The sequence below is a fragment of the Numenius arquata genome, chromosome 18 (genome assembly GCF_964106895.1).
Source record: "Numenius arquata chromosome 18, bNumArq3.hap1.1, whole genome shotgun sequence".
Taxonomy (NCBI): domain Eukaryota; kingdom Metazoa; phylum Chordata; class Aves; order Charadriiformes; family Scolopacidae; genus Numenius; species Numenius arquata.
In genome coordinates this window covers 7,997,383-8,010,002 of record NC_133593.1, presented here as the reverse complement: position 1 = coordinate 8,010,002, position 12,620 = coordinate 7,997,383, and the positions used below count along the sequence as shown (strand labels likewise).

The 12,620-nt window shown below is 42.3% G+C and overlaps 1 protein-coding gene across 1 annotated transcript in view; it reads right to left on the bottom strand.

The window, feature by feature from the left end:
• Window positions 1-105: 105 nt before the first annotated feature.
• Window positions 106-12,620, bottom strand: part of EFCAB5 (EF-hand calcium binding domain 5) — a 43,233-nt gene continuing 30,718 nt past the window's right edge. Inside the window, exons 14-23 of the mRNA XM_074160509.1 lie at window positions 11,526-11,682; window positions 7,934-8,223; window positions 6,905-7,077; window positions 5,934-6,162; window positions 5,060-5,212; window positions 4,128-4,231; window positions 3,068-3,321; window positions 2,294-2,523; window positions 1,996-2,092; window positions 106-469 (exon numbers count right to left, since the gene is read on the bottom strand). Coding sequence (XP_074016610.1) covers window positions 342-469; window positions 1,996-2,092; window positions 2,294-2,523; window positions 3,068-3,321; window positions 4,128-4,231; window positions 5,060-5,212; window positions 5,934-6,162; window positions 6,905-7,077; window positions 7,934-8,223; window positions 11,526-11,682 — 1,815 coding nt within the window. The 3' untranslated portion in view covers window positions 106-341. The remainder of the gene's footprint in view (window positions 470-1,995; window positions 2,093-2,293; window positions 2,524-3,067; window positions 3,322-4,127; window positions 4,232-5,059; window positions 5,213-5,933; window positions 6,163-6,904; window positions 7,078-7,933; window positions 8,224-11,525; window positions 11,683-12,620) is intronic.

The window sequence follows — 12,620 nt, the reverse complement described above, 5'->3', positions numbered from 1 at the left end:
TGCATCATTGGCGAGCGTTGTAGGTTGGTGGTCATAAACTCATCCCTGCCTCTCTTTCTCTCATCGGGATTAATTGAAAAAAAATACACCTTTACTCAGGCTTTTAAAGTCTGGTAGATAAACCAGTGAAATTGTTTCCTTTAATGTTTTTATTGTTTTTTTCTAAATAATCCCTAACAGACATCTTACCATTTTAACAATAAATACTTAGTAGCTATGCATAAAGAAGAAAAAAGCAACAGTTAATTTAATAAAAGCTGTCAGATACCAGAATCACAAAGGTTAGATGAACAATTAAGAGATTTAACTGGAGGCAAACTAGAACTGGACTCCAAAAGGGGCTAAATGGGAGCTTTTTTACCGTGTGAGCTGCTCGTGCCCTGGGCTAGCGCCAGGCAGGAGTGCACCCAGTGGCCCAGGAGCCGGGTTGGCCCCCAGCCCTGACGTCTCGTCTCCGCTCCGTGCTCCCCTGAAACAGAGAAGAAAGGGAACTCCCAAAGCCAAGTCCAACCTGTGACCCGTGTTGCCGCCAGACTGAGCAGAGAAGATCATCCCAGCAGTGGAGTCCTCCCCAAGTCCAGTAATTCCACCCTGGAAAATGGTGATGCTTTGAAAAGCAGACAGTATTATCGTGACAGTGAACGGTCGAGCACAGGAGTTATAGTTTCCTTTGTATTGTGGCAGGTCCCCTGTTGTACAAAGTGCTCTGCTATACTGTAACGCTAAACATTTGATAATTAAAAATGTAAAGAGAAAAGTGCTTTTTTTCCCAAGCTCAGATTTGATTTAAGAGTAATTATCCTTCAAAGCTCTTTTACTAAATGCTATTAAAGGTCACCACAGAATCATACCATTAAAGGCTCCTCTGTCAATAATGTAGGTTGTTTTGTGCTCTGTTCTATATTACAGCACACTTACATGGAACATGTGGGCATTATGTGATGTTCATTTTAAAGGAATTCCTATAATTGTGAATTATACCTCTGTTCACACCACTGCTCTGACACTACTCCCTGAGAGTAAGTTCCACGCTGTGAAACCAACCTTTTGTAGCGCACCAACAATTTACCAAAGCTATATTCTTTCTAGTTACATCTGTATCCCTAACTGGAGGAAGATTGGATGCTCTAAGCCTGCTTCGTTCTTTCTACTGAATTAGTTTCATATATATGAGAACACATGAAAAGGAACTGTGACGTTAAGTGTTCAGTGTTGATCAGCAGGCAGGGTATGTTGATAAATATCCCCAGCTAAATTAACAAGTCTTGTCCACATTTGATTTTTAACAGACCTCTCAGACTGGCATTAGATCATCAAGGGAGAGATCTCATCAAGAACGAGTAATTTATTTTTCAGAGATATTGCAAATAATAATAACCTCTTGACTGCTCTGGCACCAAAAAAGCCCACATTCATTAAAGGAGGGAAAGACAGACTGAAACCCACTCCCGTATGTGGCCAGTGAGTGTATTAAGTACCTGGCAGATGGTGTTTACAAAGAGGAGGGCTCACACTGTCCGCCCACAGCCGTGTTGCTGTTTGGAGCTGGGTCAGTCCCTCGGGCAGGGCAGGGAGGTCTGAGGAAGATTTACTTGCCAAAAGAACCATCATTCTTAATATGTCTTTACATATTACTTGCCAAAAGAACCATCATTCTTAATATGTCTTTACATATTACTTGCCAAAAGAACCAGCATTCTTAATAAGTTCATCTGGGGGTTTACAATGAGCTCACTTGTTCTGGTAGGTTTCAAAGCTGATCTGCTCCCTTTTCCTTAAGGCAGTGAAATTTGATTCTAAATTTAACAGGATGACTTTTATTGACGAGAAAAGACTGCAGATATTTAGGAACCCTTATCTGTTGTTTAATGTGTTGTGATTCAAAGTTAATTTCTGAAGTAAGGACCTTAAAAGCACTCAGCTGAAGGTTGCCTCTGACACTGTTTCATTACTGAGCCGTGTCTGGTAATCTCACAATTAGTTGACGATATTTACCTGTGATGCAGCCCAGCAGCAGCTCTGCTTGAACTTGCACAGATGCAGCAGTTGGATCGAAGCAATAAATCTCCTGAATCAAATTGTCATCAAGTTTCTGCAATGGAGAGAACAAAAAGAGTCAGGTGGGGGTGAAGAACTTAGGAGTGGGGTTACAGAATTAAAGATGACAAAGTCAAGCATATAGGAAATGTGTAAGTAAGGAATTATTCCACTGCCAATTCCCTTGGCAAATTCCACCATACCTTCTTGGGAGAAGAAGAAGAGAGAACAAAGTCTCAACATTTTGAAGCCTCACCAGTTTACACTGACTCCAGTTCTCAGTCTCCTCTGAGCCCTTCCAGTTTGGATGGAGAAGCAACAGCACAACCTTAACTAGGTTATGTACCAGAGCTGGAGGTTCTACATAGCTCTTTATTTCAGAAAAGCTCTCAGCATCAAGTTTCTGGACACACTCGCGCAGGTCCTGCAGCATGAACCGATGGAACAGAATCCCTGCATGTCTTGTATTTGCCACATGTTCTGCCTCTGAAATCAAAAGCAAACTTTTCAAGAAGTTTCTCAGAAACATCTGCTACTCAAGACTTATTGACTGAAAGGCTTTGCCCTCCTTATGATTAACTCTTTGTCTCCTTGACTGATTGGTTTGTATACAGCCCAAGTATCCTATGAAACTTCTAAAAATGGGTATGTGCTTGAGGAGGAGACAAAACTTGCCTCAGGGGCAAGCAGAGGTCCATGAAGAATTCAGGCATGCAGGTAATTCTGGAACTGTGACATTCAAATTCTTTTGATCTTAGTTGGGGCAGGTCTGAGGAGGACATGCTAGATCTCTGAAGGCAACAAAGTACCTTGCTTCACACCTTTGATTTCAGTGGGACTTGGGCACAAAAAATCCTGCGAACTAGAGCCAAAATCTAAACATTCTGTTTAACTTAGGTTTGCTCAGGAGTAGTCTACATGTACCAAAGGTTTGTATCTGTCTTTCCATACTTGTAGGAATTATATTTTAGATGTGGTTTTACTGAGATTCACCCCTAAAAAATCTATTTTGGCTCTGTATGCACAATACCCAGTACATCAGTTGGTTCTGTTTCCTCTGAAGACATCTTCAGTATCTCAGAGCAGGCAGCTTGGGCCATCTTCAGCATTTTCTGCAGGTCTTTGTGTTCATGAGGTGGTAATTTCTGGTGGTGTCCGATGCTGATATCAAATATCCCAAAAACTCGTCCTGAGAGGTCACGGAGAGGTACCGTAATGTGGTATTCCCTGCAGACAGAAGTGTGAATGACCGCTGAACTGTCTGCACATTTGAACAGGTAATCTCTGAAATGAGAGTAAAGAGAGGAAAATGTAACAAGCTTTAGCATTCTCGTTTCTTTTGGTAATTTTTTAGCATATTTTAGTAAGATGCTGTTGATCTCTTGTTAAAACAAAGGTATTACCTTACTAAATCATTGTTTATTTCCTTGAACTGAAATATGCACAGCTTTAAGTATGATTCAAGCCATATACAAAAAGGAGAAAGTGGCATTGTGGAACACAATATTGCTTAGCCAAGGCGATTGCTGAAAATCATAAGAATTTAACAAACCTCGCTTTAAAGACAGTTTCCTGTTTATAACTGTGGTGACATTTGTTCTATAGAGTTTTATAAAAAGTAAAAACATCTGCTGGAACACCAAATGGCTGTTCAACCAACTTTGACAAGGGTGATGTGCTTAAAGGACAAGTCTGTGAGGATCTTGGCAGTGGAAGGAAACAGATAGTTGAAGGAAATGAGACTAATGGCCAGGAAAAAAGACATTATTCTAAAGAGCAAAATAGTTCATTGTAGGCTCTAATCCTGCAAACCTTTCACAACGGACATAGAACTTGCTTGGCAGCTCAGCTGGTAAGCATTAAGTTGGAAGTTAAGTTTTTGCAGGTCTAAACTCAAAGAGAAAATACTCCTCACCCCTTCATAACTCAGTATCACATATGCACAAGAAGCCTTGATAGCAAGACAGCTACAGACAGACCCTCTTGCAGGGTTACATTACCGTGGGCTTTGTGTAACATGGATCAAGCCTGATGCCAACTAGAGTCTAGGACCAGAGGTGACTCATTCGGTTGCAGGTGCTGGAGCCTACCTTAAGAGGTTTTCTTTTCTGAGGAGAAGCTCAGGAGAGTTATGAATTTCTTTTTGTCCTGTATTATCTGTAGTAATCATCTTGCGAAGAGCATAGTCGCATGTCTGCAAGAGAGAAGAGGGAGGTTTAGCTGCACCCAAGAAAGGAACAGCCATTTTCAAGCTTAGAAAGGGACGAAACTATTTCTTAAAGGAAACTCCTGTGTACATTCAAGTGCAATGGGATGGTTTAAAGTCACTTCCCAACAATACTTGGTTTTATTCCCAGGGTGTATTGCTCAAGATGCACGAAGAATGTGCCCTGGACCTCCCTCAACCAGACTATTTAACCCACCCCCAGGCTCCACACTGAAGAACATCCACAGGCCAAGAAGAGGTTCCTCTTCTTTTTCCCAGTCCTCTTTCTCGTGCCATGTTTGTGTCAGTGTGCCTTGACATGTGAAAAGCACAGAGGGGAGCAAATGACCTGGCTATCAGGCAGCTAACAAGGGAGCAGTGCAGAGCCTGGAATGACAACAGAAAGCTGCCAACATAAACCACGCTTATCAGAGGAAGCAGCTGAATTATGGCTACAGCAGATGTCATGCAGACTTTGTGATGACACAGGATCAGTCCTAAATATTGCATACCCTTTTCATCTCCTTAACTCACTTGTACGTGAATTGACAAGCTTCCCAGGGCCCCAGTGCCTGCTGAACAACTGGAATATGATCTCCAGGGAGGGGGGGCTGCCTTTACAGGCTGGCTAATTGGTAGCAGCCACTTCCTGAGCTCTATTTATGTCTTGGCTGCTGATATTTGTTCAGAATAAAGAGCTAATACATTAGCTAGAACATTCTTCTTTTTTTTTTTTTTTTCTTCCCTATAAAATAGCATAGTTTTGACATGTGCAGAATCTCCATACATTCTGTAATTCTCCAGTAATCTGCATACCTTGTCTTTTCCAGGCTCCACCAGGTACGTAGTAACAGTGTGGATGCTGGGTACCCTGGGATACAACCAGTCCAGAGCAGTAACAGTCATTTGCAGAACACTTTTCAGTGTGTGGATATGGTGGTAGGCTTTGCTGAAGGCATGAGAAACTCCCTGAGAAAGCAGAATCCTCCAAATGAGCTAGACAATTCTATATAATTTGGGGAAAAAAAGCTGGGGAAATGTTCATGCAGCAAAATGGTTGTAACAAGTTACGTTAATCAGAACTTGTAAAGCTGAAAAGTGACTGTGAAATGTCCCTTATCAAATAATGCTCTAAAACTCCAGCGTACCCAGGTCACAGCGAAGTCCTAAACTAGAGGAATTTGTTGTTCAATGGAGAGAGCCGAATTGACTGGTAATGCTGGCGTACTGCGCTCCCTGCTGCCCAGACGGTGCAGCCACAATGAGGCCGACTGAAGAGCATCCCAAAGAAATCCGAACTGCTGTTGCTTATAATTAGTCCACCATGTAAAAAGTAAGGTTTCATGTCACTTTATGGAACATACACAAATACGAGGTGCAGAGCTTCAGGAAATAAAAACTACTATCTTTGGGCTTTGCACAAAAGTGCAATTAATTTACCAGTCAGGAGAAGCTTAAATAAATTATTAAGTGATACCTGGTAATCAATTACAGATAACATGCTAATCAGTACGATATTGATAAGGTGTTCTGTTCACACCACTTTCACCATATACTGTAAAAAGGGGCCCACAGTTCTTGTCTTAGTTGTACATCTTATGTTTACTTAGAACAAAAATGTAAAATTCAGGCGGCCCCTACACAGGTTTTTGAAGAGTGGTGTAACAAACTGCTTCCTGATGGTGCCCACCTGATAGAAACTGATCTCATGGGTCAGAAAGATGGTTTTCTCACACTGGTCCCGAAGAGTGTCAACTCCTAGAATGCCAAAGACTCTCCAGCGCGCATCGTGCAATGGCAGTACCAGGAGTGAACCTTTTCTCTCCTCCACTGGGCGGTCATAGTTCCAGAAGTGGATATTTCCATGGAGCTGAACTCTTGGAACATGGATTGGCTTTCCTTCTTCAACAGCTGTGAAGCTGAACAATGAACTTATGCAGAAGTTTGTTCAGAATAGCAGAAAACCTTTAGCAAAGCAATAAATACTACAGCTTTGATCTCTCCCAGCTTTTGGGCATCAGAGAAGGAAGGTGTTAGCTCTGTACTCTGACCACACCCAGAAATACCACATTTACCACTTGCATCCCAAAACAGTGGTAGTAAATAAGGCACTTTTCATCCTCAGGACAATTTAAAAACATCAACAAATGAATGTAATGCAAGGGAATGCAGAAGCGAGCAGCAGCTACGTTTAATAGGTTAGAAGAAGCAATATTTAAAGAAAGAGACAAATATGTCTAGCTTCTGGGAACAAGAAGTAAAGAGGCATGAAAGCTGTTTATAGTGTAAACACTAGGGAAGGAAAGGCATTGTTCTCAAAAATATCCTGTGGATGTAAACTGGTGTAAGGGAATTAATTTTTAAAGAAGAAAATGTAGGCCCGATATAATAGATTTTTGCTGAAGGATGAGATTTATTAGACTGTGAGCTAATCTCCCCAAGGAAAGGAGTGAAATCCCGAACAGAGCAGTTCTAAGCAGACCATGCAAAGTATCAGGGCATGTATACGATAATCAATCATTCCACAACAGTCCCTAAGGAGATTTCCTCTCTGGAGTACTCTATCAACCTCTGTTTCCAGTGCGCCCCAAACACTGCCTGGTACCCCTACATTCCAAATATTTTTGAGAAAAAGGAACAGTTATTTACATCTTTTCTTACCTTACTCCTTTCATGTCTCTGTAAAGTATCTTGTTTAGAACATATGGAGCATCATCTGCAGTACATGCCACATAGCGTAGGAGAATCTGTCCCCGCTCTGGTGAGAGCTGGTTCTCTTCCAAAAGGGCAATATATGCACTGATCTTCTTGTTATCCCCATGGGCTTCTGCATCCTAGCAACCAAATGTTTCCCATTACATTATGTACATTAGCCACTGGCCATTACACTTATTTCATGTACTTAGCACTTGTCTCATTTTTGCTGAGATGCTGTTCCGGGTCACTGGTTTTGTATGTCATGCACCAACTGCATGACATGCGTCTGTGCTGTGATCACGTCTGACCGGTACGCTCTGCTACAAGCCAAAACACTTGGTATTTTGATTGGCAAGGAAAACGGGTTTCTTTTTTCCTGCTGCTAATGGGGAGCAGTTCATATAAAAATAATCCCTAAAATTATAACCTGTGCCTAAGCAAAACTCCTTCTCTGATAGGAGACTCCTTTGGAACAATCAGACAAACAAGTGCCAGAGTTGCTATTACAAATCTAGACAATGTTGTAAGAACACTTCAGCTACCACGAGAGAAGTTTTGCTTTGAGGGGGCTTTAAGGGTGAGGACAGACATCTAAAGTTGCAGCTGCAAGTTAAAAATGAAACTATTTCCAATAGAAATCAATCATCTTTGTCCCAAAATGAGTCTGGCATGTTTCATTTCAGAACTAGAAAACTAGAACGATGGATTTCCAGATTTGATCTGAGTAAGTCCTTCAAAAGTGAGACGTAAGTATCCATGAGATGCATTCTGGAATGGCAGAGCACGGTCAAGAATTCTTGTATTGCAGATCTGACCTGTGACTCTGTGCGTAACCATGGGCTCTCCCGAGCACCACCTAAGTGCAGAAAGGCACAAGACCGGCCTCAGACCAGCTTCCCATGCCATCTGTGAGTTCCACTCAAATGCATCGAGGTTTGAAGTCAGTGTCAGAATCCCAACACAAATGATTTTTGTGCTCCCTGGGCTCCGTACCTGGGAGAGGGCCTTAAACACTGCTTTGTAAACCGCCTCCACGCTCACTCCACTGGTCTCCGCTGCTTGCTGGATGTTGTGCAGCCATTTCCTCCTCGTTAAGCTTCGCAAACACTCCGTGCCACTTCGTTCTACGCTTGTGGTCAGAAATTCCACCAAGTTATCAATAGCTTCATCCTCGTTGCCAGTGAACTCAGAAGCAACTAACTCAAGGAAAGTCTGGAATGCCTTTGGGGACAGCTTCCTCACTCTGCTGAGCTGTGGGTAACGGGAGCAAAGGTGTTGCTTTGCTAGTAGAAGAAACAGAAAATAAGATAGGGACAGTCTATTTAAATAAAATCTTTTACTTTTCTTGTGCAAAATATGAATCAAGCCCTAAACTGAACACTCCAGTCCATCATTCTGGGTTTCTTCCAGCTGCCTCCTAAATGTAAATTGTCATCCTGACAGGTAATCTCCAGCTTCAAGACTGGACGCATCTTTTCCTCTAGATGCCTACTTTCTCACCTACTCAGAAAGCAACCCACACGGCATTGCTCCTGTGCCCCTTTCATACCTCTGCAACATACCTAAAAAATAAAGGTCAATGGAAAATAGGAAAGCTTCTTATTGAAAATCATAAATATCTTTACATCAGAACCAAATATTCTGGACACTTGAGGGGCTGGTGGGACTGGGCAGCAGAAAGGCATTCTGCAGTAATAGTAGTTGAGATCTTACAGAAAAACTATTCATCAATCCCATTAAAAATGTGAAGGCCAGAGTCTACAGATGATTTCACAGATCACTCATATTCCTGGATTTTCCATTATATACCATACTTGCAGACATTACGTTTTTCTTTTGAGGCCTTCCAAAGTAACTATCATTCTTAATTACCCTTCTTTAAGTGCCTTTGATGAATTATTGAAATAACATTTGTATTGCGCTAAATCTCATAAACAAAGAGCAAAGAAAATGAAAGCTCTTGAAGTCATACAGAGGTCGGGACAGCAGTGCTCTGGAATCACCCATACTGCACCAAGGGAAGTAGATGTGGAACAAAAGGAGCAAGAGAGCTTTTATAAGAAATACAGGGTTTAGAAGAATAAATTAGTATGAAAAACATCTAAAACAATTAAGTGCCGCCTGTTAGCTTCCAGGGGAGTGAAGGAACAAAGATCACTGCACGGAGGCTGCTCCTTCCCATCTTGTACAAGGCTGGGGAGAGGAGCCATGCCTTGGTCCCCTTTTCCATGGCCCAGAGATTGCAGCTGGGCTGGCCCAAATATGGGCAAATAAGCTGCAGCAGAAAGGTCTGGCAGTTTCCATTTGCTTAGAGGATGGGAGAACGAGGAATGCCACAAGGGTCAGATTATGATTCCCAAGAATCACTTTCCTGTATCCACTCATTCTAGTTCACAAACTTCCAATTTGCTCAGAGGTCCTGAAGACAAATGGGATTCATTTTGGACTTGAAATCCTAACAGACTGAGCATGAAAATGTCAATTTACCCCATCGGTGTCTATCCAGATGTTACTGAAAGCAGTAGTCAGTGTGACAGAGCAGCTCGCCCACCCTCCGTGCCAGCTCTCACGGCGGCGCTGGGCTCACGGGGGTGCTCTTGCACAGCCTTTGGAACCGCCGGCACTGTCTGGCCCTGGAAAGCTGGGGCTCCCTGGGTGCTCTGCCCGAGCTGTGCTCGCCCCATCCTGCTCCTGGCTGTGCCTCCCCTGAGCACTCCCATGACTAACGCTTCCATCATTTATTTTTTTTACCTGCATCCTGATTTCAAATCCTGTTGGACTCCAAGAAGTAAAGAAAAAGAAAGAGAGCTGTATGTCAAGCTGCTTCCAACTAGCAAAGATACATAGGTAGAAGTGTGACTTTACTGTTAAGCAGGGAGTGTTTTGTGACCGATACATACATTGGTCTATAAGGAACAGTGTAATAGAAAATGCTTTGATTCATGACACAGGAACAGACAGGGATCTGCCCTGGTTGCTTCCCAGTACACCCAAGACACGGATGTTTATGGGAGCTGAGAGCCTTCTCCTTCCCCCCTCAAGTGTCAGGGGGCATTTTATCATTGATTTTAGCTATGGAAGTAGCAAGTACTAACTGGCCCCAGTCACGGTGGAGCTGACTGTTAATGCTGTCTTACCCTGCCCATCATCTAAAAAACATTTGGTGTTTTTAAATTTAATTTCTGATTTTCTGACAGAACTAGGATGCAGAATTTATCATATAAAAATCCTTGGATTTTCACCTCTGCTTTCTCCTCTCTTTGAAGCAAGAGATAAAGAAAGAAATACACATGAAGTTGAACATGGCATGATCAATGCCTTCATTACTGAGCCACAGCATAATGAATTATTTTCCCCATTGTATCTGTAACATTACGCTTTTCACTTACAAGGAAAATCAAATAATTCTACCCACTTTCCACTCTGTGTTTTCATCCAGGAGGAGTGCAATGTTCACGAACCCTTCCCCCAAACCTGCAATGTCTTTGAGAGATTAGGTTGAAGCTGCTAGAAATAGTTTTATGTTGCTGTAGGTGGTATTGATTTTGCTATGCTATCTTTCTATTTATTTGTCCTTTAGTTTATGAGCCCTTCATGGAAGGGACTATGTCCTTCCATATTTCTGTAGTGTATTCTGGCATGCTTTGAATACAAGAGAGCTGTAAACTGCTCATTTCTTCCGTGGCTGTCTCCAGGCTGGAGACAATTAACCGTAGTGTGCCGGTTTGCTCCCCACCCCACCAGCTGCCTCAAGTGAGCTACAGAATAAAGAGATTTTGGTTGTTGCCAAAATGAGCCATGCTCAGTAATATGTGGCAGAACAAACAACATGAAGATACATGTGGAGATGAATAAACCAGTCCTCTCCACCCAAGCACACATGCAGACATGTTCTTAATTGCTAATACAATATTTCAAAGCACCTAATGCCCACATGTTAACATGTATGAGGCTGCCAGACAGGTCCAGGTGAACATGCAGCACTTCTGTCTGACCCAAGTCTACTCTGTCAAGGACCAAATTTGCTAGGTTTATTTGGAGAAATGAGCCAACAGAGAAGTGAGACTTGAAGTTGCTATCTAATTCATGAGAGCTGTACAACAGTGGATTACTAAAGGCTATTTGAAATCCATAAGGAAAGCTCCTATGAGATATGTTCCTGCAGATAGCACAGTAAAATATATCCGTTAGAAATTGCTGGATAACACAGACAGGCTAGACTCAAAGCTCAAAACATGTCCTCGGGCTTTATGTGTGTTTTTCACTGCCGTATAACACCTATATATTGCATGTTACAGCTGAAATAATTTTCAACACATCACAATATCATGAAAGCATTGGGCTACCTCTGACTGGGAATCTGTCGCAGAGGAGTCTCGCACAGGAGGAGAGGATGGAGCTATGCGGTAACGAGTATAACTCGAGTATAACTGTTCCTTTTCATTTTATACATCATACCTTGTATGACTGCTTGCAAAAACAAAAAATTACTGGTGCTTGCCAACAACTTCATTATCACTGTCGTTGAATGGTTCAAGGCCTGCTGTGTTGACATTGTTCTCTCAGAGCAGAGCTGTTTCCTTACCTTTCCTCAAGGCCTCTTTTTCCATCCCTTCCTTGAATGTGCTTAGAACAGCATCCACCTCTTCCAGGTCCAGAAACCCGGATGCATTGTTGTCCCACTTTTCGAAAAGTGCCTCCAGAAGCAGTTTCCGTTGGGCCAAGCGAGAGATACGGTGAATCTACGACAGAGAAACAGCCAGCCTTTGATAATTCCTGAACACTGACGCTCAGTGACTACACAAATATGGAAAATACTGTAAATACACAGCTTAGACCTGGAGATAAATCATTAAACCTGGGAGATATTTGGAAACACTAAACACAGCCAACAATTCAGTTTTACCAGGCAGAATCAGCCCTGCAGAGGGTTATTTCCCAGTGAAGACATGAAGTCTGTGCTAGATCTAAGGTGGGATCAACTCAAGTAAGTGCAAGTTTCCCAGAATACAAATGTCTTACCAGCAAGAACTAACCACAGCCTTGTTAGTAACACCCAAAGATGTTACAGTTTGTATTTCCGTACATTGTTATTTTGCTGGTGCTGCCCTGAAGTGTGTGGCTCCAAGCAAACGCATGCACAAATTGTCCTTTAAACCCAGTCTTTGCACAGCATACAGTGATAAATGGCTGGAGTGGAATTCTCTCAAAGGCCAAAATACTGGCAGTGTGTGGTGTGTTCAGCGTGAGGACAGTAGAGCCGTCAGATCCAATATCTCATCCAAATTAGGTCAGCAGCACAGAGGGAAACTAGAAAAAGGGCTAAGGAAAATGCAGCTAGAGAGGCTACTATGGATAGACCCACCACAAAATATATCTGTACTCTGAAGTGATATGGGCAGCCTGATGCTGTGCATGAGAATATTGCTGAAGTGGAATATATTTTTTCAACTCATGACAAGAGCACCTTGTAACTTAAACACAAAGAAGGATATGCCCATTCACATACAGCCACGCACATAGCAAAACCAAACACACTTGTTTTAAAATCCTCCCCAAAACATCCACAACCTCATATGTGCATGCCAGTGCAGTAGGTCAGAGATCAGGTTCTTGGCTATTATAAAGGTGAATAAGCAGAATGGAATGTTTTGAGCTCTTTCACAATTAACTATCAACC